General features: G+C 63.7%; 4 protein-coding genes across 7 annotated transcripts; 3 read left to right on the top strand and 1 right to left on the bottom strand.

Moving 5' to 3' along the window:
- Positions 1-1,017: 1,017 nt before the first annotated feature.
- Positions 1,018-5,403, bottom strand: FAM110A (family with sequence similarity 110 member A). The gene is made up of 2 exons (XM_082292647.1): positions 5,325-5,403; positions 1,018-3,012 (listed from the first exon to the last, which is right to left on the bottom strand). Exon 2 carries the CDS (start codon positions 2,941-2,943, stop codon positions 1,942-1,944), a length of 1,002 nt encoding a protein of 333 aa, XP_082148773.1. The 5' UTR covers positions 2,944-3,012; positions 5,325-5,403; the 3' UTR covers positions 1,018-1,941.
- Positions 5,404-9,816: 4,413 nt separating this feature from the next.
- On the top strand, positions 9,817-12,639 carry SLC52A3 (solute carrier family 52 member 3). 4 transcript variants are annotated; one of them, XM_082292717.1, is made up of 4 exons: positions 9,817-9,900; positions 10,787-11,857; positions 12,100-12,223; positions 12,343-12,639. In XM_082292717.1, the coding sequence occupies exons 2-4, from the start codon at positions 10,830-10,832 to the stop codon at positions 12,553-12,555; spliced, it is 1,365 nt and encodes a 454-aa protein (XP_082148843.1). In that variant the 5' UTR covers positions 9,817-9,900; positions 10,787-10,829; the 3' UTR covers positions 12,556-12,639. The 4 variants fall into 4 exon arrangements, with proteins under 4 accessions (XP_082148843.1, XP_082148841.1, XP_082148844.1 ...); XM_082292715.1 differs by lacking the exon at positions 9,817-9,900 and adding an exon at positions 9,921-10,050; XM_082292718.1 differs by lacking the exon at positions 9,817-9,900 and adding an exon at positions 10,231-10,398.
- Positions 12,640-16,460: 3,821 nt separating this feature from the next.
- SCRT2 (scratch family transcriptional repressor 2) lies at positions 16,461-19,481 on the top strand (the record flags this gene model as incomplete). Its single annotated transcript, XM_082292652.1, has 2 exons — positions 16,461-16,584; positions 18,671-19,481. 2 exons carry the CDS (start codon positions 16,461-16,463, stop codon positions 19,375-19,377), a joined length of 831 nt encoding a protein of 276 aa, XP_082148778.1. The 3' UTR covers positions 19,378-19,481.
- A 3,319-nt stretch (positions 19,482-22,800) lies between these two features.
- SRXN1 (sulfiredoxin 1) lies at positions 22,801-24,874 on the top strand (the record flags this gene model as incomplete). The annotated part of the gene is made up of 2 exons (XM_082292720.1): positions 22,801-23,061; positions 23,230-24,874. The coding sequence occupies 2 exons, from the start codon at positions 22,801-22,803 to the stop codon at positions 23,431-23,433; spliced, it is 465 nt and encodes a 154-aa protein (XP_082148846.1). The 3' UTR covers positions 23,434-24,874.
- Positions 24,875-25,728: the final 854 nt, after the last annotated feature.

Raw genomic sequence — 25,728 nt, 5'->3', positions numbered from 1 at the left:
CTGGCAGCACCTCAGGGACATGTGGCTGCTCAGCCGTTGCCTGGCTGGGGACTGGTGGGGGCCCTCCCCTTCTCCTTAGCCATAGAAGCAAATTTAGACCAAGCCCTGGGACACACCATGCTGAGGAATCCGGCAGCACAGCCGGTCCCAGCCACCAGCAAGGATCTGGTTCCCTCCCAGATTTCCCCAAGGGCAAAGCCTGTCCCCAAGCGAGTGCCTCGGGTCCCTGTCACCCTCTGGTTTCCGGGGTATTTTCCTTGGGAAGGCACCCAGTGCCCCATGTGCCATCATTAAGGATCCCCTGGGGGTGTGTGTGCTCCCCAGAGCACTTCCTCAGCCTGAGTCACAGCCAGATACCATCCCCATGTCCTGTGACCATGTCCTGTCACCACGTCCTGACACCACGTCCTGCCCTCCACATTCCCAGCAGCTGGACCTAACAATACCCCAGCAGGAGTCGGATCCTGCACCCCAGGCAGGGGATCTGGGTGGACACACAACAGCTCAGGAATCAAGCTGGGGTGGTAAATTCTTCTTTATGAGAGCTTTTCTGGGGACCCCAAGCACTGGATGGAAGCCCTGGTCAAGGGGCCCCTGGTGCTGCCTTGGCCCCTGGTGCTGCCTAAGGGGGCTGGCACTGAAGGGAGGCAGCGGCAAGCCCAGGGTCCAGGTAGGGTCCCCTGTGTGCATCCGCTTGCTGGTGGCTTTGATGTCACCTTCCCCAGCAGACACGTGCCTGCATGGGATGCATCCGGAGCATGGGGACCACAGGGCACAGGTGGCACCTGAGGTGCCAGGAGGGCTGCGGTGCCATGCAAGGCTGCCCTGGGAGAACACACGGGGCTTTTCATCTTCAAAGCGCTCCCTGCACCGACTTTGATCCCAGCCCACCTGGGAGGTCTCTGCTATTGCCGCTCCCATCTCCCAGTTCTTGAAGGGCTGGGACCTGGCCAAGCTTTGCCAGAGTGAGGGAAGGAGGCAGGGGAGGGTGCATGGCACAGAGGGAAATCCCAACAGCTGGGGCTCTGCCGGGACCTGCCAGACCCAACCGCTGCCCTGCCGTACCCGCTGGGCCCCGCGCTGGCACACGGCAGCACAGAACCCATGATTCCCTTCCAGCACCCATCGGCTCAGCACCCACAGCCCTGCAGAGCTACAGCACCCCAAGGGTCCCTGTTCCATCCCGACCTCCACTGCCTCAAGAGACAACACACAGCCTCCAAAACACAGGCGTTTAATAAAACCAGTTGCATTATCATTATTATTATTTACAGATCAAATATTAGAAAAAAGAGTAGAAAACAGGAACTGTTGTCTTCATAAATACTGGGCCCAGCATGGTGGGAGCTTTGTGCCTACTGGCAGCTGGGGGGGGGGGGAACGCAGGCACCCGCAGACACTCACACAGACACACAGCCCTGGGCAGCTTGAAGCAGGGGGTCAGGTTTCCCCCTCACCCCTCAAAGCACCAGGCTTTTCTTCAGCAATGAGCTGGGACCACCAGGATGTGACCACCACCCCAGGCAGTGGGACCCTCTCGGTGCAGTGTCCCTGTTCCATGCAGGGGGAACCAGCCCCTTGCACCCCAACCATGGGTGCTGGTGAGAGGCAGGACAGGCAGGAGCTGCCAGCAGTGCAGGCAGGGCAGCCACACATGGGGCCCCGTGGGTGTTGGAGACCAGCCACACACCCAGGGACACGTGTCCTCTGCCTTCCCACAGGCTTGCAGGGACCTGGCTCTCCAGTGCTGGCACAGGGCTCTGACAATGGATCCCTGGTGACCACATCGGGCCGGTGATGCTGCAGCACAGCAGGGCTGAGTTCAAGGGTCCTGTCACCCCCAAGAGGTCCCTGCTCCTCCCAGGGCACAGCCTGTGCTCTGTCCCCATCCAGCATTGCCCACTTATGAGCAACCCATCCCCGGTGCCCACCGTGGCACTGCTACACATCAGAGACCTGCTGGGGCTCCCTGGCCTGGCGCAGCCCGTAGAGCCACTTGATGACACGGGCGTTGCGCTCGATGATGGAGATGCCGTAGGGCACGCGCTCGGCCGGCCGCCCCTCCGGCGTGGCAGCGCTGGGTGGCGAGTGGCCACCCTCCGAGCTGGCCGTGCTCACGCTGTGGAACTTGAGGGACACGATGTCGGAGCTGGCGCGGGCGAAGCGCTCAGCCCCCATGTCCTGCATCTCCTCGGGGTCAAGGCCACAGTAGTTGAAGAAGCGCTCCAGGTCGGCGGTGGCCCGCGAGAGCCGGTCGCTCAGGTCCGACTTGGAGCGGTGCAGCAGCGGCTGCCGGCGGGCGCTCTCGGGTCGGGCGGGTGAGCTCCGGGACGGGGTCATAGGCAGCCCACCTGGGATGGGGGATGCAGGCACCGGTGTCACTGGGCTCCGCGGAGCTCCACAGGGACGGACGTCCACTCTCCGCACGGCCACACTGCCGGGGGGCTTGGTGGTGGCCGGGCTCTCCGGTAGCTTGACAGCCCCCTCCACCGCCGGCGCTTCCGCCCGCCACCTGCACTCCCTGCCCAGCGGGCTCTCCACCTTAGGGAAGGGGCTGTCACAGAGGTTGATGAGGTTGTTGAGGATCTCCAGGTCAAGGGAGGTCTTCGGGCTGGCAGCATCGGCGCGACGCGGCCCCGGGGATGCCCTGCGGCTGGGGGTGAGAACAGCCCGGCGCACCCCGGGGGTGAAGAGGGGCTGCTTGAGCAGCAGCGGCTTCACCGGCTCCTGCTTGGTGCTGGCGACCCTCTGGCTCTTCACGTACTTGGCCTTGTCGGCCTCCAGCCTCTCCACTGCGCTGGGCTTCCCGGCCCCCGGCTCGGCGTGCCGACGGAAATACGCGGGCCCTTTGCGGAGGATGCGGACGGGCATGGCCGAGGTGAAAGGCGCCGTCACCGTCACCCCCTTCATGGTGTCACCGGCTTGTAGCGCCTCGACGGGCATCCTCTGTGCCGGCACAGGGACACGGGGTGGGCGGCCGCCACGGGCAGCGAGGGGCTCAGGTGCCGCCGGCTGCGAAGAGGGGCCGGAGTGAGAGCGGGGCCGGAGTGAGAGCGGCGGCGATGCTGCCCCTGCCCGCGCCCCGGCCCCACGGCAGACAAAGACAACCCGGGCTGTGCACTGGCTGCGCCGCCGGCTCCGGGCCGCCTATTTGAAGGCGGTCACCACGCCTCCGCCGCCACCGCCGAGCCTCCCCGACACTCCTCCGGCCAATCCGCGCCGCACGCCTGCTTCAAACCGCACCGGGGCCAATGGCGCCGGCGGGGAGGGCGTCCCGGTCGCGGGCGAGGGGCACCCTGGGGAGCGAGGGGGGCGGAGAGAGCCAAGCACCCCTCATTGATGCTCTGCACAGGTCGCAGGTGCCGGGGGAGCATCGCCCGCATCAAGGGGTGCATTGCATGTGCTCATCATCCGTGCTCAGGAGTGCACTGCCCACATCCGGGGGTGTATTTCCTTCACTCAGGCGTGCATCACCCACTCCCAGGGAAGCACTGATTTCTCCCAGGGGTGTCTCATCTACATCCTTGCATCACCCGTGCCCAGGGGTGCATTGCCTGCTCCCAGGGGTGCATTCCCCATGCCCAGGGTGCCATCACCCACCACCCTGCCGGGCTGGTGGATTCGGTGCTCCACTCCCTCGGCTGTTCCCTCAGTTCTCAGCCCTCTCGCAAGCTCCGGGGCTGCACCCAGGCTCCCTGCTCCCATCCTGGAGCTCCTTGGAAAGTACGTGGAGTTCACGGGGGTTTGTTTCCACTCGTGCTTCCCCGGCCGCGGTGTGCTCGGAGCAGCGTGGGGCCCTGTGCACCCCGTGTCCTTGGGTCCCTGCCAACCCCAACAAGCGCAGCCGCCACAACGGCCACGCAGAGACATCAGCCCGCCCACAGCGAAAAGGGGGGGGAGGGCACCCAAACCAGCCCTGCACCCTTCTGCAGTCCCCTGACCAGGGGTGGACACACCCAGAGTGGCCCCAATATCCAGAGAGGCTTGGCAATGGCAGGGCACACAGAGGAATATGTGGGTCAGACCCTTTTCCCCACCCCTTTCCCAAGCTGCTCTGAGATTCCCCCTGAGGGTCCCGATTTGGGGTACTGATGAGCCCTGAGGATGTGACAGCAAGCCCCAGCACTCACCCGGTGCAGTGGTGGGCAGGACGGGGGCCGGTGTGCTGTGGCCTCACTCGCTTCCATGGCAGCCCCGAGCAGGCGGCTGCCACCGTCACCCGCTCACCTGCCTGCACAAACTTCCTGGGAGCAGCCCAGCGCCTGTCCCAGCACTGACCGCCGGCGGCAGGAGCCAGCCCTGGCACCCACAGCCCCGCCGAGCCATGGCTGAGCCACAGCTGAACCATGTCTGCACCCCCTGCCAGCCCACGGGTGCCAGCGTGTCAGCCCCAGCACCCCCAGAATCCGGACCCCAGCAGGGTCCCTGCACAGCACACGGTGCATCCCCCTGACACGCTGTGACAGACGAGTGGCCCAGGGGAGGCTGGCTGTCCCTGTCCCCGTCCTCGTCCCCTGCCTGGGGCGACATGCTGCCTCCTGACCTGGAAAATGTCTGCAGGGGGGCGGCCAGGCGTAGCGACAGCTGAGAATGGTCCCAGGACCGGCACAAATCCTCCTGCCTCCTCCCCGGGCAGCTCTTTGCACCCCTTTGCCCGACCCCTCGGGTCCAGTGCTGCCCAGCCCCTGTGCCAATGGCCAGCTTCACTGTCCTTGTACCTGTGCCCAGCACAGAGAGGGCTCCCCGACTCAGCACAGGGGTGCAAAAATGCCCCCCAGGCAAGGCAAAGCGGGAAAATGTCCCCATGTCAGGCACTGGAGCTCAGCCTTGTACCAGATGCTCAGCCAAGCCACGGCTGTCGAAGTGCAGGGACAAGGATACGGGACCCCTGGAACAGCCGCCTGTGGCCAGCTTGGGGTCCCCTCCCCAGCATGGACAGCCCGGCCGGTTACAACCTGCTGCTCCACATTCCTGCGGTGCTGAGCCGCTGCCCTGGCACGGCCACACCGAGCTTGGCTGCATCGAGCCAAGCCGAGCCGAGCGGAGCCGCCCTCCGAACAGCTCCAGAAACACGGCCACATAATCCCATGCCCCAAACCCAGTCGGAGCGCGGGGATCTGAGCTCTGGGCATTGCCCAGTGTGGCCCCAGCTGCTCTCCCTCCTGGAGTGGGCAGTCCAGCCACGTTCACATGGCACACCAGGTCACCTCCTCCCTGGAGAAGTTGCTCCAGAGGTACAGGGTTATGACCCCTTCACCGGCTCACCCAGCCCCATTCTGCTGGCGCTGGACCAGCAGGGGACCAGCACCACCTCCGCCACCCACCTGGATCAGCCCTGCGGCGTGGGAGCCTCCTCGGCACGGATCAGCTGCCACGCTTCTTCTCCCTGCTCTCTTTCCGAGGGTGTCCCGATGGTGTCCTGATGTCCCCACGCCTCCTGCTCCCCAGCCACGTCCTCCCCGTCTCCCCCCGTGCCGGCGGCTGGAGGGTGCTGGAGCGGTTCTGTATGCGGCGGCTGCCGCTGAGTCAGCGCCGGGCGAGGACGCCCTCCGAGGCAACTCAGCGCTCACATGGGATCGAAACCACGGGGCATTCCTCCATGCCAGGCTGCGTCACACAGTGTGACGGTGCCCGGTGACGTCCCAGGTGCCGGTTCAGCCCGCGGTGCCGGCTGAGCAGCCTGGATGCGTACACGGCCCGAGGTGCTCGCACGGACAAAGCCAAAACACTTCTGGATGTCACTGCTCGCTGTGGGCAGATGGTCCTGGTGCTGGGTTAGGGCTTCAGGGATGCAGGGGAAATTCCCAGCATTCCTGTGGGCACCCAGATTCCCTTGTATCACTGGTGTGGCCAGTCGGCAGGGCCTGCTCTGATTTGGAAATCTCACCTTGTTTCCTCATGCACCCGGCAGCAACAAACTCCAAAATGTAGGGAAATAAATGGGATAGTAGGAAGGGAGGTGACAGACTGGAACAGGGTCACCAAGCCTGCAGCCACCTGAACCTGCTGGCCTGAACCCAGCCCCAGGGTGGCTCCTGCTCCATGCTAAAGGCATCTTCGTTCAGCTCTGCACGGAAGGAATGAGTGTTTGGCTTGTTCCATGGAGCTCAGTTACAGTCCTGCATTTTTCAAACGGCTCCTGGAGCAAGAAACACAAGGAGCTGGTGGAGGGAGAAGGGCCAAGAGAAGCACACAGTCTGGGAGCCAGAGGGCCGCCCTAAGCCCAGATTCACACAATGGGCTGAGCTGGAAAATCCCAGTTGGTAGGCGAGGGCAGAGCCCGCAGGCTGCGTCCCCCCACAGGTGCCGAGGCCGTGCGGGTGCAGGCAGGAGGCTGCAGGAGCTGCTCGGGCACGTCTGGCCCGTTGGAGCAGGGCGTTGGATCCAGGCAGCGCCCCAAGCCTCGCCCTCCCCGGGAGCATCCCAGGACATGCTCTGGGACGGCGCCTTCCGCAGGAATGCTCCCCCAGCACCCGGTGCAGCATCTCCACCGCTGCTCCAGGGACACGTGGACGGTGTTTGTGAACAGAGGGACAATCGGGCACTGGCAGTGCCTTTGCTCTCACCTCCTCCAGACACTCCCTCGTGCCAGGGACCTCCTGGTTGCTGATGCATGAAAACTAGGCAAGATAACATAGTATGAGGCCCACAGAGCAGGTATTTTTTTATTCGAGGCCGGGAGCTGAGGGGGACAACTCCACCACAAACTCACTCGTCCATTCTTCGCACAGTACCAGCTTTTATACTTTTTTTTATTTAATGTGCACATTATACTTTCTTAACCTTCATATTGCAACATATTTTCTAATCACAGGATTATGTCAGCCCTTGTAGCACACGCGCGGTTCCTGAACGAGGTGGCCGTCAGCCTCCTCGTGGTCGTTTTTGATGAAGGCTCATAAGTCTTCCTCGGGCTTGAAGTTTTCACCCCTGTTCCCTGCGCATGCTCTATAACACTGTCTGCTCAAATAGCCAGTGGTTAGCTTTTTGCAGTTAGCTTGTTCTGCTAATGTCGTGATTACTAAAAAGCACTTCATTCACATACCCTGTTACAAAGTAACTCCTTCTTTCTGCATAGGTACAGATTTTTGCATAGCTCAAGCATTATCTTGTTGCCTCGGCATCAATGCTAAATGAAGGTGCCAACCAGAAAAAAACACACTGAGAGGCAAATTCCCCTCCTGGAAGTGCTGGGTGGAGGCAGCTAGGGTGCCTGGCAACACTGGCCAAGCCGCGGGGCTGGGGCTCAGCAGTGTGGGCACCCCCACGCAGAGAGGTCCCCAGCCCCTTCATCTTGGGTGTTAATTCGTGGTGTTTTATTCCAGCTCGTTGCCGTGCCCTGACCCGGGACAAGCCACCACCTCCTCCTGCCTCAGTTTCCCCAGCGAGAGCTCTATGGAGCTGCTCTAGAAGGAACACGGGGACGGAAGGGGGAGGCACGTGCTGCACCCAGCATCACCCCACTCCCTGTGGGCAGAGGGAATGATGCTGCCTGCACTAGGATCTTCACACTCGGTCTCTGCTCAGGGATCCAGGAGCCAGGGAGGTGACAGATGGGGACAGGCCGGGCACGAGGCCTTTGTCTGGCCGGTGGTGGCGGCAGCACAGACCCACAGATGGTGGCTGCCGTGGGGCCGTGGCTGCAGCCCATGGCCAGGCGAACACTGGGCCCTGGGGATCCAGCCCTTTTGTTGGGGTCTCACCTCCGGCAGCGGCCCCTTCCCGACTGCCCCCCACCAGCCTTTCAACTTTCAACTTGACCTGCTCCTTTCACATGGAAATGGAATGCAAATGGGGCTGGGGCTGCCAGGGTCCAGGCTGAGACCCGCCAGCCGGTCCCCAAGTCTGGGGGTCATAGCCTCTCAAATAAGGTGGCCAGTAGTCCCTGGAGTGAGGGGGTCGCTTTGTCCCCCAGCAATGGAGCAGCAGCCACCCTCTGCCCAGGCAGACCATCCTCACTGCTCACACATAGAAGATATGAGGGGATGGGTCTCGCCAGGGCTGAGTTCAAGGACAGACGCCTGCTCTTCTGAGCTGCCATTCCTTCCATGCCTTCCTGCCACCCTGTCACCCCTACAGCATGGGCAGTGTGCCCACCCTGGGGATCCCTGCTGCACCCCCCGGCCTGCACTGGCTGCAGTTGGGATGGGGCCCCCAGCCCTGGCTGGATGAGGATGGGGCTTCCTGGAGGGATGGTCATCACAGCCCAGCGAAGTCCCGCAGGCAGGGACCACTCGGCTACCAAATGTTGCCATCTGCCTCCGGGGCCTGCGCTTGCATCTGCCGGGGGTGCGGAGGGGCGAGGGGCCGGGGGGGCCGGGAGCTCAGCTGGGGGGCAGGCAGGGGGCGGAGAAGGCACAGGCAGGGCAGGCAGCGCGCGTCGGGTGGATTTGGGTGAGTAGCGTGAAGGGGCAGCACGGGGGTCCCACACCCAGCACCCCCTCAAACTGCCTCTGCCCCATAGCCATTCGCCCCCGGGAAGGGTCTCGCTGCCGGCTGAGCTGCCTCTTTGTGCCGACAAATTAAACACAGGACAGTTGCCGTCCCCTCCCTGTCCCCATCGCCATGGACACACAATGACCTCAGCTGCCCCGGGCTCACTCTAAGCCCCCTGCCCCTGGTTTTCCCCCAGCACCTTGGACCTGTTCCCCACCTTCCAGGTCCCCTAGGGTCCTGTACCAGTTTGACTGGGGCAGAGGTAATTTTGCCCATAGGAGCCAGCGTGGGACTGTTTTGGAGTTGTGCTGAAAGCAGTGCTAAGCCAGGAGTGTTTGATCATGGCTGAGCCATGCTCACAGAGCCCCAAGGACTTTTCTGCTGCCCCACCACCGAGTGAGAGCGCTGGGGGTGCATAGAAATTGGGAGGGGACGTGGATGGGACAGCTCTGCCCCTCCCCCCCCCCCCCCCCCCCCGCAATATCCTGGACTGTAGGACTTCCTTGCTTTTCCTATTAAACTGACTTTATCTCAATCCGCCAGTTTTGTCCCTTTTACCACTTTATCTTTTCCCATTTTCTCCCCCATCCCATGGTGTGTATGAGTGACCAGCTGCGGGGGGCTGAGCTGCCTGCTGGGGTTAAATCACAGCAGTACCTCAAACTGTGACCATCCCCCGCCACGGTCACCCAGCGTCCCTGCAGCCCCAGGGACAAGGGACACTCTTGTCCCCACTGCACCCAACGGTCCTGGCTGCCGCGGGTGCTCCCACAGGCGCAGGACAGGGTGGAGGGGCAGGCTGTATCCCCCCGAGGGACAGGGACGAGCACTGCAGGCAGGTAGGACAGGGACGCAGGCAGGGAAGCAGACGGGAGAAGGCAGCCCCAGGTTTTGCAGGGCTGCAGCCCGCTCTCCCAGCGACACCCGGTGGGTGCTGGGGGAAGAGCTGCCATGAGGCATCCTGGGGCGGGGGTCCTGGGATTTGGGGGGGGGGAGGGGGGGTGCTGCTGGGGGTGACCTGGGGTCTGTCTCCTCAGCCGTGTCACCTCCCGACCGGTGCAAGTGGCTCATCCGCTGGCTCACGGCTTGGTCCCCGCAGTGTCCCAAGGTGGGACAGCTGCCACATTCGGAGGTTCCCCAGCGCCCCGTGCCAACCCATTGACCCCGCAGAGATCCTGATGGGGACAGGAACCGCCACCGGGTCACACTTGCACCTGCAAGAAGAGTCTGTGATAGGTGGGACGCAGTTCAGGCGGGGACAAGGACAAAGTCCAGGACACCGCCAAGAATAATAACCCCCCCTGAGCTGGGGACTCTGCCAGCTGGGACCAAAGACGAGGAGCAGAGCAGGGCCAGGCTATCACCCGTACGCATCCGGAGGTGGTGACGTGCCCGCCTCACGTCACTGCTGCGGCAGCCAGGAGTGGCTCCCGCCCGCGTGGTGCTGCCTGTCCCCAAAGCGCAGTGAGTTCCCCTTGGGAGATTGCCGAGGGACCGGTCAGACCGGAGCCCGTTTCCTTCCTGGTTCCTGTTCCAGCCCCGATGCCTCCCCGCGGGGCCGGGGCCGGGACCATCAGCGGGTTGTTGCGCCCGCCAGGCTTAGCCCCGTGAGACGTGAGTTTCCTCTGGCGGCCTCAACGCCCCGGGAGAGGGCTGGAGACGGCTCCGCGGGGTTGCGGGGACACGGAACATAGGGACGTCAGAGTTCTTCCCAGGGGCGGGATGAGAGTGGGCAAGGGAGGTGTCTGGATCCCAGCTGACTCAGCTGACTGGTACGAGCCGAGGCTGGGCTGCAGGATGGGCTGCTGGGGCCTGTCTCCCGCGGCCACCGGGGCGTGTCGGGATCGCGCGGGTCCTGGCTGGGAGGAGACGGGCGCTGCGTCGTCCTGCCCTGCGGATGCAGTGGGACGTACGAGGCGTCCATTCCCAGCAGAGCGGCTGCCCAGGACGCTCAGCCCCCAGGTGAGAGCCCTCTTCCCCCTGCACCCGGCTGTGCCGAGCCCTTCCAGGCTGCACCGAGCTGCAACGTGAGTTGGCACAGGTTCAATGCCCTCCTGGGTACCGCACTTGCTGCTCCCAAGCCCCAGCCCTCCGGGATGAGACCAGGTGGAGCTCATCAGGATCCACACCCAGGGCAGGAGGGCACTCTGTCATCACTTGAAGGGGGCAGAAGGGTCCGCAGGGCTTGCAGAGGGCAAAGTGGGGCTGGGCTGGGCTGTGGGCCCCACACCCCCACAGAACGTAGGAGGGAAGCTGTTCTACCAATGCAGGCAGTGGTCATGGGAGGACAGGGCCAGGATCTGGAAGGGTCAGATCTCACCTCACCACTCATCAAAGTCTCTCCCCACAGCACAGCAGCATCACTCCCAGGCCCAGGCACCCAGCCCTGAGCCATGGCACTTCTCACCCACTTTCTGGCCTGTGCCTTTGGCATGGGCTCCTGGGTGGCCATCAATGGGCTGTGGGTGGAGTTGCCACTGCTGGTGACGGTGCTGCCAGAGCAGTGGTACCTGCCCTCGTACATCACCATCATCATCCAGATGGCCAACGTGGGACCACTCTTCGTCACCCTCATGAATCGCTTTCGGCCTGGCTTGCTGAAGGAGGTGGCTGTTATCTATGCAATTGTGTCCGTGGGTGTCATGGCCTGCTTGCTCCTGGCTTTCCTCTGGAACCACACGTCCCTCATTTCCGGGACATCCCACAGCATCCCCTTCCTAGTCCTTACCTTCTTCCTGGCCCTGGTGGACTGCACCTCCTCTGTCACCTTCCTGCCCTTCATGATGCAGCTGCAGCCCCAGTACACATCCACCTTCTTCATAGGCGAAGGGCTCAGTGGGCTGATCCCTGCTCTCATTGCCCTGGGCCAGGGCTCTGGTATCTCCAGCTGCACCAATGTCAGCTACGAGGTCAACATCACCACCGGCAATGAGACCATGGAGAGCACCATTTTTCATCTGGAGTCACGCTACCTCCCACCCAAGTTCTCCACCCTCATCTTTTTCCTGCTCATGACTGCAATGATGCTGACCTGCTTGCTGGCCTTCTTCTTCCTCACCCGGCAGCCCAAGGTGTGGGAGCTCTCTAAGCAGCACCTCTTTTCCAGCAACATCGTGCTGAACTCATTTGACCAGGTCCTTCACGAGGGACCTGACTTGCAGCTGAACAGAGGCTGCTCATGCTCAAAGGATCTCAAGGGACCTGGGGACATCCTGCCGCAGAAGTTCTCCTACTCCTTAACCAAGCTCACCCTCATCTACCTCCTCATCGCCTGGGTGAGTGCCCTGACGAACGGGGTCCTGCCATCTGTGCAGTCCTACTCCTGCCTGCCCTATGGACACACCACCTATCACCTGGCAGCCACGCTCAGCTCCATGGCCAACCCCCTCGCCTGCATCGTGGCCATGCTCCTGCCCAGCAGGTGGGTTGTAGGGTCCTGGGGGTTGCAGCAGGGTGCGCACCAGGGGCTTCTGCCGTTAAGAGTGGCCCCTACTTTGCAAGAGTTGGGGGTGGGAGGGGGTCTGTGGGGTGCCCATGCCGTGGCAGCACAGACACCCCAGGAAAGGAGGGTGGAGACAGCAAGGAGCCAGAATGTGCTGCGTGCCTGTGCTGTTCACCAGGGACAGGTAGTGTTCTCCAGTGACAATTGCATGTCCCTTGCAGGTCCCTGACCCTGATGGGCATCCTCACCATGGCAGGGACAGGCTTTGGTGCCTACAACATGGCCATCGCGGTGATGAGTCCCTGCCCACTCCTCCAGCAGTCCGAGTGGGGTGATGCTGTCATCGTAAGTTATGGTGTCCCTCTCACTCAGGGAGGTCTTTGACACCACACCTGGACCTGACCTCACCTGTCCCCTCAGTGGAGATCCCCCAGCCCTGACCTCTCTCTCATCTGTGCCACCAGATCCTCTCCTGGGTGCTGTTCACTGGGACGCTCTCCTATGTGAAGGCGATGGCCGGGGTGATCCTGCGGAGCCGCAGCCACAGCGCACTGGTGTGGTACGGGGTGCTGGAGCAGCTGGGCTCCCTCCTTGGGGCGCTGCTCATGTTCCCCCTTGTCAATGTCTACAGCCTTTTCAAATCTGCTGACTACTGCAGCCTGCAGTGCCCAGAATGAGTGGGGTGGGCACCCCAAGACCGCTGCTCTTGCCAGCATGAACTCCCAAAATCAGCGAGGCTGGCTGGCCTGGAAGCAGCAGTGGGACCAGGATGGTCTGGGACCAGCTCCCTGATGGGCTCTGCCAGGGAGCAGCATCTTCAGGGATTTGTCCCACAGGGTGTTCCCATCATGTGAAAGCAATAGAAGGTGTCTTACTCAGCTCTCTGCCTCCCTGCTGCCTGCATCCTCCATGCGCCAGTGCCCCCCACCTGGGTACCTCTCAACTGGGGCCATGTCCTACCCCTTCCCCTGGGGGATCTGGCACCGTTTGGCATCGTGCCCTAAAGCCCCCCTGGGCTCTGTGGGTGGGCACAGCTCCAGCTGCACCCGGCAGCACCGGTGGTGTTCCCAGCCCTGTGCTGTGGCAGCTGCCCCCAGACAGGGGATTTGCAACCAGCTGGGGGGAGTGGGGACAAAGGCGGCTGTGGGGAGGGGGATGGTGGGGGACACGGGACATTCACAAGGCCCCCAATAGCAGCTGGGGAAACTGAGGCACAGTGGGACTGGAGGGACATGCGTGATATTTGCCACCCTCTGCTGTGGTCCCATCTGTGCTTTCTGCTCCCTCCCCACAGCCGTGTGCCCCCTGCACCCCATCTCAGCCCTGCTGCACCCTGAGACAGGCAGAGCTGGGGAGGGACCACAGCAGAGCCCTGCACCAGAGCAGCGTGGGCACAATGCCCACGGCAGGGGTGGCACAGCACCGGTGCCAGGGCTGGGCCACCTGGTACCCAACTGTGCTCTAGCCATGCCAGCCAGGGCGGGGGCCAAGTGGGCACTGGGGCATGGCAAGCACGAGAGGTCGGGACAGCGGCAGCCCCGGGGTGGGACAGCACCCGTGCCCTGCACGCGCCTGCGCCCCTTCCCTGGGGCACAAGGCAGCCGGGCCTTTGTCCCCGGCCCTTTGTCTGTCATCTGCTCCCTGCGCCGGCGGCAGCACCAGACCACGGACTGGAGCCACTTCGGGGCTCCGGCTGCGACCCGGGCGCCTCTGGGAAGGACGCAGTTGGAATACCTAATGGCCAGCAGCCCCCCAAGCTGGCAGTGGTGGGGGTCCTGAAGCTGAGGCAGCAGGGATGGCAGGAGTGAAGGCTCTGCCCCCCGGCACTAGTGGGCATCCTCTGGCAGATCCTGGCTGACCCCACAGCCTGTGTCCAGGGTCCGTGGAGGATGGGGGAGCTGAGGACCAGTGAGAGATGTGGGGGCACGGCGGGGCAGCTTGTCTCATTCCAGTAGCATGATGTGTCCCTTGTGGGTAGACTGGGAGCTGAAGTAGGGACCTGACCTCCCTCCCCCTGCCCCCCAAGAGGATGATCCTGCCTTTGAGAGCCCCCAAAACCCCGCCTTTGAGAGCCCCCAAAACCCCTCACCCATGTTACCCCCCCCAGCCCCCTCCCTCTTGTCAGAGAAACAATTGCCTCCGATGGGAATTATTTCCATACAGCTGCTCAGGAAGGCACAAACCCGGTGGAGGAAGGCTGAGCCTTTCTTCTGGCGCTGCTCCCCCTCCCCACAGTGGTGGGGGCAGGTTTGGGGGGGGCCCAGGCGCTGCCGTCAGCGCTATCAGCTCGGCAGGGCTGGCTGCGGTTATTACCATACATTATCGCAGTCCCCTGCCTCCAAAAGGAGCCGGGGCTGCTCCCCCCTCCCAGCCCTCCCTCCTCCTGCCTTTTACACTTAATTACCTCCCTTATTACACCGCAGCCTGGAGAGAGACAAAATCCCAGGGCAGCGGGCGGGCAGGCAGCAGGCAGTGGGCAGGCAGCGGGCAGGCAGCGGGCAGCGGGCAGCGGGCAGGCAGGCCCAACTAGGGCGTAAGTAATCGCCCGTTCTGCAAACGTGCCTTCCAGGAGAGAACAGGCACACGCACGGATAAATAAATCAGGGAGCAGAGGCCGGGAGCCCAGTGTGTGTGTGGGATGCCGAGAGCAGCCCGGCAGGCAATGTCCCCTCGGGGCCGCAGCCCTCCGGGAAAGGTGACCTTGAACTTGGCAGAGCCTTGACGTCAGGGAAGTGCTGCAGGGACAGATGGGGCTCGTGGTGCTGCCGGCAATCCCTGGCCGAGCGCTGCAGGAGCAAGTGGAGAGACCCCAGACTACAGGGGGGAGCAGCCCTGGGATCCTGTAGGATGTGGAATGCTGTGGATATGGGATGCTCTGGGACGGGGGATGCTGTGAGCTGTGGGATACACTGAGCTGTGTGATCCTGTGAGATGCTGTGGGATACTGTGGGATATCGGACACTGTGGGATGCTGTGGGATGCCGTGGCCTGTGGGATGCTCTAGGCTGTGGAATGATGTGGGCTGTGAAATGCCCTGGGCTACAGGATACTGCGGGATGCTGTGGGATGCCCTGGGCTGTGGGATACCACACAAAGCAGTGAGCAGGGGCACTGTGATGCAGGGCTGGCTCCAGACGTGGCTCTGGGCACGACTGAAGGAGCAGACACGGTTGGGAGCAGGCAGACCCGTGGTGCTGCCTGTGGGGTTGCTGCTTTTGGTCCCCAGACTAAGTGCCACATCCTCGGCCAAAGGGGCCAGTGTGCCCAGGGCTGCCCTGTGCCAGCTGTGCTCTGCCTGCAGTAACAGCTGAGGGACCATCCTTATTAAGTGCTGCAACACTCTCGGCATTGCACAAGGTTCAGGGAGAGCAGGGTCAGCTGGCAGCCAGGTCCCCGTGTCACCCACTGGCCCTCAGATGGCACAACTCCGGCCTTCAGATGGCACAACTCCGGCCTTCAGATGGCACAACTGCAGGGAAAAGCAGTCCCGGACCACCGCCTGCCTGCAGCGGAGCGCAGAGAGGAGGGGGGGGAGTGGGAGTGGGAGTGGGGGCTCCAGTGAGACGAGGGGGGAGCGAGAGTGGGGGCTCTGGCAGGGAACAATGAACTGCCACGAGTCTGGCTATTGTTGTGGCTCCAAAGGTCACTGTGTTTCCTGGGGACTGGGAGTGGGACAGGGACATGGGAAAGGGAGAGAAGGTGGGAAAAGAGGGATGGGAACAGTGAGCAGGGATAGGGACAAGACAGAGGTGGGACAGAGATGAGGGCAGGGAAGAGGGAAAAGGGTTGAGGACAGAGAAAAAGGTACAGGAGAAGGGAGAAGGGAAAGAGAAAGGGGACAGTGGAAAGGGACTGTGGACAGAGATGAGAACAGGGAAGATGGGTGGGAATGGGAACAGGGAACAGGGATGGGAACACGGAGCAAGGACAAGGAGAGGAGAAAGGGACAAGAAGCAGGAACAGGGACAGGGATGGAGACAAGGGACAGGGGACAGGAATGGGGACGGGGGACAGGGATGGGGATAGGGATGGGGATGAAGACTCCCGCCCGGCAGACCCATCCTTCCCTGGCCCCGGGGACTGGCGGCAGGGAGACAAAGGCGGTGGGAGGCAGAGGCATGTGCCCCCCCCCCCCCCCCCCGTCCTCCCCCCGTCCCCCTGTGTCCCCATTGTCCGTGGCCGGGGTGGGGGGAGGAACCAGGGGGAGGGACCAGGGACCCCACAGTGTCGTGATGCCCGGGGCACCCCGCGCTGCCGGCGGCTCGGGGGGCTCTGGGGGGGCTCCGGGTGCGGCTGGGCGAAGCGGCCCCCTCCCCCCCCCCGACCGCCTGTCTTCCTCCTCCTCCCCCTCTTCCCCTCCTCCTTCTCTTCCTCCTCCTCCTCCTCCTCCTCCTCCTCCTCCTCTCCTCCTCCTCGCCGCCCTGCCGCCTCCCCGCCCCTCGCACTCGCCTCCCCGCGCCTCTCCGTGCGCACCGCCGGGGCCGAGCGCCGGGGCCGGGGCGGGGGGGGCCGGGGCCGGTGCGGGGGCCGGGGCCGGTGGCGGTGCCGGTACCGGAGGTGTCCAGCGCTGCCCGGCCCCGCCATGCCCCGCTCCTTCCTGGTGAAGAAGCTGAAAGCGGAGGCGTTCCCGGCCGCCGGGGCCCCCGCGCCCCCCTACGCCCCGCTGGAGCCCCCCTACACGCTGCCCGGCCCCGCCGCCGGCGATGGTGAGTGCGGGGCCGGGGGTCCGGACGGGCCCCCCCGCCGCTATTGTCTCTGCGCCCGGCGGGGCACCGGGGGAACGCGGGGCAGGACGGGGCGGGGGTCCCCGCGTTGTGTCCCGCGGCGGGCGAGGGGTGCGGGGTGGGGTATGTCATCCCTCGTCGTCGTCTTGTCCCCCTCTCCGGGGCCACCGGCCGCTGCCGAAGTTGGTCCTTGGGGAAACATCTCCTGCGTGACAGCGTCAGCCCCGTGGGCAGCCCCGAGTGTCCCCCGCCCATGGGGCACCGAAGTGGGCTCCTTCCCACGACAGCTTGGGGGGTACGAAGCAACCGGTCTGGGGGCGGCGGGGGGCGGCAGCCTCGCCGTGCCGGCGGGTTTCATTGTTCGCAGCGGTGCCCCGAGCCCCCCTGGGAGCGCGGGGGAGGCCGGCGCCCTCCGGGGCACGGGGAGCGGGGCAGAGGGGAGAATAGGGGGTACCCCCAGCAGCGGGAGATGTGCAAAGGGCTGGACTGGGGGTGGACGTGGTCCTTGGAATCCCGTCCTGCGGGGGAACACTGGGGTGGGCTCGGAGTTCCCGAAGCACACAGCCCCCCAACGGGGCAGCCCAGGCACCTGCTCAGAAAGAGGGGCTGGCCATGGATTGGGGAGGTCTGTTGCATAGGCTTGGGACTCCTGGCTGCTCGTGGATTGGGAGACGGAGATGGATGCGGGAATGGGCCTGATCCAGCCATGCACAAGCTAACATCGTCCAGCCGCTGCGGTGCTTGTCCCCGCTTTTTAGTGCTCCCCAGCCCTTGGTAGGCTTTCCCTGCCAGGGGCCGGGGTGCAAAGCCCGTCTGGCCTGGGGGTCCTCTGCTCCCCCCCCCATCAACCAAGAGCCGGTGGGGGAGGGATGTGCTGCAGCTGGGCAGAAGCTGCCGACGCTGCTCTCCTGGAAATAACCTTGCTGCATGCTCGGAGGCAGCGTGAGAAATTGCTGAGCAGAGCGCTTTCTGCACAGCCCGCGCTGTCAGCACGGCGCGGGGGACGGGGGGGCCCGGCTCTGCTCCCGCCATGCAACCCCCTCCCCACCGTGGGCATCCCTGGCCGCCACGGGACAAACGGCAGCAGTTGCTTGCCAAGGGGTCCTGTGGGTGCTGCCGCGGGGTGTGGATTTAGGGGATGCTCGGCCGCAGCTGCAGTGGGGTGGGACACTGACCCCAGGCGGGGGCCAGCCCCTCTGTCACCATCAGTGGGGATGAGGCCTCTGAAGCAGCTTGCAAGGACCAGTGTTCACAAGGCAGGGGATTGCTGGGACCAGTTTGGGGGTCTTGGGTGCCAGCATGTCCCCAGGATTGCTGGTCCGGTGGGAAGGGGGCTGCACTGCTGCTCCTGCAGTGACCTTTGTGTGACAGCACAGAGGGACCATGATGCCAACGCAGTGCCCACTCTGACACAGGATGGGAGTCCTGCATACGAAGCAGGGTCATGAGCGGACTTGCACCAATGTCACGTGTGTGACACCAGTGGAGTGGTACCCGAGCCTGGCTCCACATCTGGGGGGCTGTAGGTACTCACTTTGGCAGGAGGCCAGCGACCTGGTGCTGTTGCCCTCCTGCCACTGTCCCATTTCCAGGAATAGCCCCTGTGGGGACAGCAGAGAGGTGGGGGGCTTTCCCAGCCCCTTTGCTGAGGAAGGGGAACCTGGGGCAGCCTCATCCCGCTCATCCCGGCTGCCCACGGAGCATAGCTCATTACCGGTATGGCCCCGGTGAACAATGAGCTCCCGGCACCGACAGCTGTCTGGCGGCTAATGGCCCCCAGGGGCTGCCTGAAGCCGGGGCAAGCGCAGCTGGACGTTCTGCAGCTCCAGCCCCAGTTCCCATCCCGGGCAGCCCTGCGGGATGGGATCCATCCTGCCAACAGATGCAGACAGGAGCCAGAGCAGGGCAAGGCAGCTCTGGTGCTCAGTGGCTCAGTGGGGACAGGAACCAGTTTGGGGGGGACTACCCTGGTTCTGAACCTCCTATGAGCAATTTTGGCTCGTGGCTTTTCCTGTCCCTGGTAAAGTTGCTCTGAAGGGACAATGACCCCACTGTGTTGTCCCCACAGGGTACCTCCAGCACTGCCTGGCGCCAGCCGGCTATGACACTGACAAGAAGCAAGGTCTGCCACCACCGCCACCAGACCCAGCCTACGCACCCGGCCACGAGGAGTACAGTGATCCCGAGAGCCCCCAGTCCAGCTTTTCCGCCCGCTACTTCAATGGGGAGGCGGCAGTGACAGACAGCTACTCCATGGATGCCTTCTTCATCACGGACGGGCGGTCGCGCCGGCGCAGCGAGAGCCAGCGTCGTGGCAGCCACCGCCACTCCTGCCCCGAGTGCGGTAAGACCTACGCCACCTCCTCCAACCTCAGCCGGCACAAGCAGACCCACCGCAGCCTGGACAGCAAGATGGCGAGGAAATGCCCCACCTGCGGGAAGGCGTACGTCTCCATGCCCGCCCTGGCCATGCACGTCCTCACCCACAACCTCAAGCACAAGTGCGACGTGTGTGGCAAAGCCTTCAGCCGGCCCTGGCTGCTGCAGGGCCACATGCGGTCCCACACCGGGGAGAAGCCGTTCGGCTGCTCCCACTGCGGGAAAGCCTTCGCCGACCGCTCCAACCTGCGCGCCCACATGCAGACCCACTCCGCCTTCAAGCACTACAAGTGCAAGCAGTGCGAGAAGACCTTCGCCCTCAAGTCGTACCTCAACAAGCACTACGAGTCTGCCTGCTTCAAGGGCTCCGAACACAGCTGTGCAATAGGGAACTAGCCCCCCAACCCCTGTGGCACATCTCCATTCCCAACCTCATCCTTCTATCCAATCCCCATCCCCATCCCCATCTCATCCCATGCCCATTCCCATTCCCCTACACATCCCACCCTGTCCCCACCCCTATTCCATCCTGGTCCTAGTCCCTGTGCTAGCGCTCCTGCAGCTGCAGCCAGCTGGTTTGTTGCTGTGCTGAGGCTGGAGGACACATCCCCACAGACTCACTCCCCATCTGCTCCCTGGGAAGCGGGTCCCCCACAGTGGGACCCAGTTCCTTTCCCCTGGTCCCAGAGACACCCCGCAGCCAGGCAGGTCTCTCTGCGGGGGACTCACCTGGGGACCTCTTCCAGACCCAGGAGAGACTTTCCTCCCCTAGCTCGTGACTTTCACCTCTATTTATTTAATTTATTACTATTATTTATTTAGAGCTGCTGCTTCTCTTCCCGGGGGATCCCGGGGGAGAAAAGACACTTTTCTGCTCCCCACTAGGAGCAAACCCTCCCCTTGACCCTAATCCTGATGGGACCATGGGCTGGTGCTACTGCTGGTTCAGCAGGACTGACGGCTACTGAGGCTGACGGAGGGCAGGGCTGCCAGTCACCCTTGGAGCCTGGGTTCCCTGCATCCCACCACCCAGGGCCCCCTGCTGCCCCTCTGCCCCGTGGCACAGTGTTCACCCTGGCCCTGCAGATATGCAGCTCTGGAGTCAGGGGAAGAGCCAAGGGAAAAGCGAGGGGCTTCCAGCAGAGATCCACAGGACACATCCTCCATCAGCTCCCAGCTCCCGGCTTGGCCAGGCACAACTGGCCCCTGCCACGGTGATGGGGAATAGCCCCCCAGGCAGGTGCAGCCCCCCTCCCCATGTGAATGGCTGGGCTGGCAGCTGGGCTGGAGACCCAACCCTGGGGCAGGCAGCACCCGAACCCCCCAACCACCCCCCGTGTATCCCCAGCCCCTTCTCCAGCCGGCTCCCGGCTCCCTCGCCATTGCCCCCCACCTGCACTCAGGAGGAGGGGGTCAGAGTAGCTGTAAAGTTTGGGTGAGTCTATTTAAATGTTCTTATTTATATTATTTATTACTTACGCTTTTCACTATTTATTTGTCAAGACTGGCCGGGCCATGCCAGCGCTGGCTCGCAGGAGGTGGCAGAGCTGCAGCAGAGCTGCCGTGCCCAGGACACAGCCACGGTGACACGGACGGGGACGGGACCCCGAGAGCGGACTGTGTGGCGGGCACGGAGGCAGGAGGGCACGAGCTGGCCCGGCAGCCCAGGCTCCATGTCCTGCAAGCCTCCCCCAAAGGCAAAGCCCTTCTTCTTTGTCTTCCTTGCTGCCACGGGCTCCTGCTTTGCTCCGTGCCCCGCGCCAGCCCAGTGCGGACAAACCAGCCACTCTATGCAACCTCCCGGCGGAGCGCCCCCGCACCGGCCCCGGAGCAACCGCCGCGCACGGCATTCCGGAGCGGGGCCCGACCCACGCCTCCGCTTCCTACCTCGGGCCGCGAGCTGCCACAGCCCCGTCATCCTGTGCCGGTCCCCAACACTTCGGGACTCAGCCCGGCACCCCCGGGGCCGCACTCGCGCGCACCCCCACACCGTCTTCCTGCGCCGTCTTCCTCCCTGCACCGTCTTCCTCCCGCTGCCTCGGTGCCTGTGTTGGTCACGGGTTTAGTGGGGATGTCCCTGTCATGGTCCTCGCTGCCATGGCACGGTGACCACACGTCCGCACCCCACAGAGGGGATGAGCATCGCCCTGGCCACGCGGGCACCCTACCGGGTTTTTTCCACGATACCGGCGCCGTTCCGCGGAGCACGGTGTCCTGAGGCCGGCAGACTTGGAGCACTGCGCTGCTGCCCCTCTCTCCTGTAAATAGCAGATACTACAGCAATAATTTTCCGTGCATGATAGATTTTTTCTGCCAGGTTTTTTACTTGCCAGCCCCAGTATGACAAGTCTACTGAGATCCGGCCACCCGCAGTATTACTTGTAACGCAATTCAGGGATATAAAAGGGATTTCTGCCACTAACCATGTGTCTTGAGGGATTTGTGTCGGCAAGGTGGCAGGTGGTGGCACGCGAGCTGCCAGCCTGCCCATCCCACGGTGCCCTGTGCCCATGCCCACTCCTGGGCTGGAGCATCGTGGAGAGAACTGCCCCAAACAGAGGGGCAATGTCCTGGCAGCCCTCTGGGAGCGGGTGGCTGAGGCGGCCGGAGCATCCATTCCACGCTGCCCACGTGGCCTTGCCAGCCCCGCAGCCAGTGGGCAGCAGCCAGACCAACCCCTGCTGTGACAAGGAGGGGTTACGATGCCACCCTGCTCGTGAGAGCGCCGGGGGCTGTGAGCACGGCAGAGCGCTGACCTGGAAGTAAAGCGGCGTGTGAAATCCCGGCAGCGAGCGCAGAGCCCGGCGGGCAGCCCGGGGAGGGCGCCGGCAACGCTCACACCCTTGGGGCGCCGCTGCGCTGGATGGCGAGCAAATTTTATTTCAACTCGCCGGTGGCAACAACCCAGCAGAGCCCCTGCTCCCAGGGACAGACAGGCATTGCCACTCCCCACCCCTCTCTCCTCATCGTTTCCCACATGTGGGTGCCAATGAGGGAAGGCAAATTATTTTTAGCATCCAGCTTGTCAGCAAAGACCTAGCTGAGCCCTGAGCTCCCAGTGACATCAGTGCAATCTTTCACCCGCAAAGTCATCACCAGATTCACCTAGCAAAAAACTAATTCCAGAGCCTCACCAACCCATCTCTGACGATCACTGGCACACTTCTGAGTCAGTTCTGTGTCTGGGGACCCTCCATGACACCAGGGAGCCAGGGTGAGGGCACTGGGAGCAGCCATCCACTGTCATCATGTTCCTGCTGCGGATCCAGGGTGCCCCGGTTGCAGCAGCCAGAGGGGTGGGAAACCCAGTTCTTCCGGGGAGCCTCTCCCCACTTGGAACACTGGTCTGAAGAAATGACCTAGAAAGGCTCGGGGCTGAAGTTCTTCGGTGCCTGTCCAGCTGCCGAGAATCCTGGCATCACTGCTCAGCTCTGGAGTTGTTTCATGCCTCATCTTCCTCGCCGTGGACCCCATAGGTGTCAGCGCAGCAGGGTTCTGGGTTGGGGACGTGTTCCTGGTACAGCCAGGCAGGTGGTGGGCGTATCCCAACAGTCAGCTGCAGGATGATCCTTAGTGCCCCGGCACGGCCAGGTGGGACCAGAGACTCCCGGGGACAGGATGGGGATCCCCAGCACACAGGGTGGGGGGCTCAGCTGCCGCGTGCCCGTGGGTGTCCCAAGGGAAAGAGGAGGTGAGGGCAGCCCTGACCGCAGGCTCTCCGGAGCGGGCAGCGGGCCAGCCGGCTCTAGCACCCGGGCCGGAAGTCTGTCCTGCCCCTTCACTGTGACTCTGCAAAACCGTGGGGCGGCGGCAGTGACGATGACGATGTCTGGGCCAGGAGGAAGCAGAGGGGCCCGGCTGGGCGCTGCACTGTTCGGGGCAGAGCGGAGGGCTCGGCTGAGCAGGACAGAGGAAGGCCAAGGCCGGCCGCCAGCCACAGCCATGGCTGAGGCCGAAGGCAGAAGCATCCATACACAGCACATCTCGGCCGTGCACAACGTGCCCATGCGTGTCCTCATCCGGCCCATCCCGGCAGAGCTGGAGCCCGGAAAGGTGCAGAGCCTGATGGAGACCCTGCAGGTGAGCACAGCCCCCGGGATGCAGAGGCAGCCCCTCCTGCACCCACTCGGAGGGCACTGCCGGGGAAGTTGACAGTACCCAAGCCCTGGTACAGTCAGGTCGGGGGGTGTCAGGACAGGTTGGGAGTGCCGGGGTGTGTTGCTCTTGGATGTCTCTCCCCCTTCCCAGGAGGATCCCGAGCGGGTGCCCCCCATCGACGTGCTCTGGATCAAAGGCAGTGAGGGTGGCGATTACTTCTACTCCTTCGGGGGCTGCCACCGCTTCGCTGCCCACCAGGCACTCCGCCGGGAGACCATCCCCGCCAAGATCATCCCCTCCACCCTCAGCGACCTCCGTACCTACCTCGGCGCCTCCACGCCCCACCTGCGCTAGCCCAGCACCCCGAGGATGCCCAGCAGCCCGCTCTGTCTCTGTTGGTTCTGACCCGTGAGCGCCTGGTGAAGATGTGGTCGAGGTCCCCAGCCCTGGGGAGTCCCCAGGGTCCCTCCAGCCGGGATGGGTCAGGGTCCCCCAGCCTTGGAGAGTCCCCAGGGTCCCTCCAGCCGGGATGGGTCAGGGCCCCCAGCCCTGGAGAGTCCCCAGGGTCCCTCCAGCCGGGATGGGTCAGGGTCCCCCAGCCTTGGAGAGTCCCCAGGGTCCCTCCAGCCGGGATGGGTCAGGGTCCCCCAGCCTTGGAGAGTCCCCAGGGTCCCTCCAGCCGGGATGGGTCAGGGCCCCCAGCCTTGGAGAGTCCCCAGGGTCCCTCCAGCCGGGATGGGTCAGGGTCCCCCAGCCTTGGAGAGTCCCCAGGGTCCCTCCAGCCGGGATGGGTCAGGGCCCCCAGCCCTGGAGAGTCCCCAGGGTCCCTCCAGCCGGGATGGGTCAGGGTCCCCCAGCCTTGGAGAGTCCCCAGGGTCCCTCCAGCCGGGATGGGTCAGGCTCTCGCCGGTACCGGGAAGCGCCCGGCTGGGCCGGCAGGTGGCGCTATTGTGCCGCGCTGCGCCGCCCGGCGCGGCCGCGGGATCCGGGACGGGACGGGATGAACCGGGACGGGATGAACCGGGACGGGATGAACCGGTTGGGGTGAGAAGATCCGGGGCACGGCTCCATCGGGAATAGCTGAACCGTGATGGAACAGGCTGAACCGGGGCACGGCTCAACCGGGAATAGCTGAACCGGGATGGAACGGGCTTAACCGGGGCATGGCTCAAGCGGGAATGGCTGAACCGGAGCACACTGGAACTGGGACAAGTCACAGCTCATTCGGGGCATAGCTGAACCGGGAAGGGGTACAGAAGAACCGGGACACAACAGAAGCAGCACACAGCCGTACCGGGAAGAGCCACAGCCGACCCGGCATGGCCAGTCCCCAGCCCTCCCTCAGCGACTCTGGACCTCCAAAATCCTGTGGGGGGGACACCCGCTGCTGCACCTGGAATAAAGGTGTTCAAAACTCCTGCAGCTCCTTAGCCTGGTGCTAGGGGGTGCTGAGCTTGGGAGCAGGGATGCAGTGGTCCAGCATGGCAGAGCACGCCACAGCGTGGTGGCCTGGCATCAGCAAGAGCAGTGGCTGCGGGCACACAGGACAGCGACAGATGTTTTGCAGGGGGATGGATGTTCTGTGAGGGAGTGGATGCTGTGCTGAGGGATGGATGCTGTGACGGGACAATGCTCTGCCAGCCCGCTCTGTCATGTAGAGGAATTCAGGGTCAGCTCTGGCCCAGCTGTGGGGGTGCATGCGGTCCTGCCATGCTGGGATGCTGCCATTTCTGCAAGCACCACGTCGTCACCCCACGTGCAGCCTAGAAAAAACGCCTCGAGCATCCCCTGGGCATCCCAGCATCCCTCTTAAGTCGAGAGCCTCCATCCAGGGAGGGGAAAGGCCACTGACTCACTCACTACGCCGTGAGTCAGCAGCAGGACTGGGACAGGAACCTCAGCCGGACACTTCTGCCTCATCAGCCATGCTCCTCCCAGGACGGATCCTGTCCCCCTCAAGGCAGAAACGGGCTGGGAGAGGAGGGCACGGCTAGGTCGTTTGCATGGCAGGAGCTGGCAGTGCTGGCATCAGACAGGGCACAATTTACCGCTGCCTCTACGTTTCCGCAGGATCCACTGGGGAGGAAGAGCAGGGTGGGCTGGGGGTGCTGGATGAGGGAAGGGACCGGAGAGAGACTCCAGTGCGGCAGAGCTGCATGTGCCGCATCAAAGCAGCTGTGTGCCGGGAGGAAGCCCTGCAAGCGCTCACGGAGAGCAGCCCCAGCCTGTGGCTCCCTGATGGGCCATAAATTTCTCCTAAGAATTGTGGCGTGCTAAAAAGTTTCCTCTTGTTAGAGAGCGGGGGGTGGAGGGAGGAGGTAGCAGCTCCTGCGGCAGCTCCTGCGGCAGCTCCTGTGGCAATGGGGACATCTCCAGAGTGCCCCCCAAACGGGTGTCCCATGGTAGGTACAGATGTCTGCCCACATCCTATGTGCCCCCACTGCTGGGTGTCTCACATGGACTCTGTCTGCCCTACTCTCATGGGCTTGTGCCCCTCATCCCTTGGACAAAAGGCAACTCAGCAAAACTGGGACTCCATAGAGTGGGAACGAAATGAGGCTGCCCAGATCCCACAACTCCTTTCCCTGCAAGCTATGGAGGCTTCTTCCACCTGGGAGGCCTGCTGCAGGATCTGCTTTTCCAGTTTAG

The sequence above is a fragment of the Coloeus monedula genome (genome assembly GCF_965178545.1).
Source record: "Coloeus monedula genome assembly, chromosome: 17".
NCBI classification, from domain to species: Eukaryota; Metazoa; Chordata; class Aves; order Passeriformes; family Corvidae; genus Coloeus; species Coloeus monedula.
Note: the sequence above shows the minus strand (reverse complement) of the source record. Positions and strands in the feature narration are given on the sequence as shown.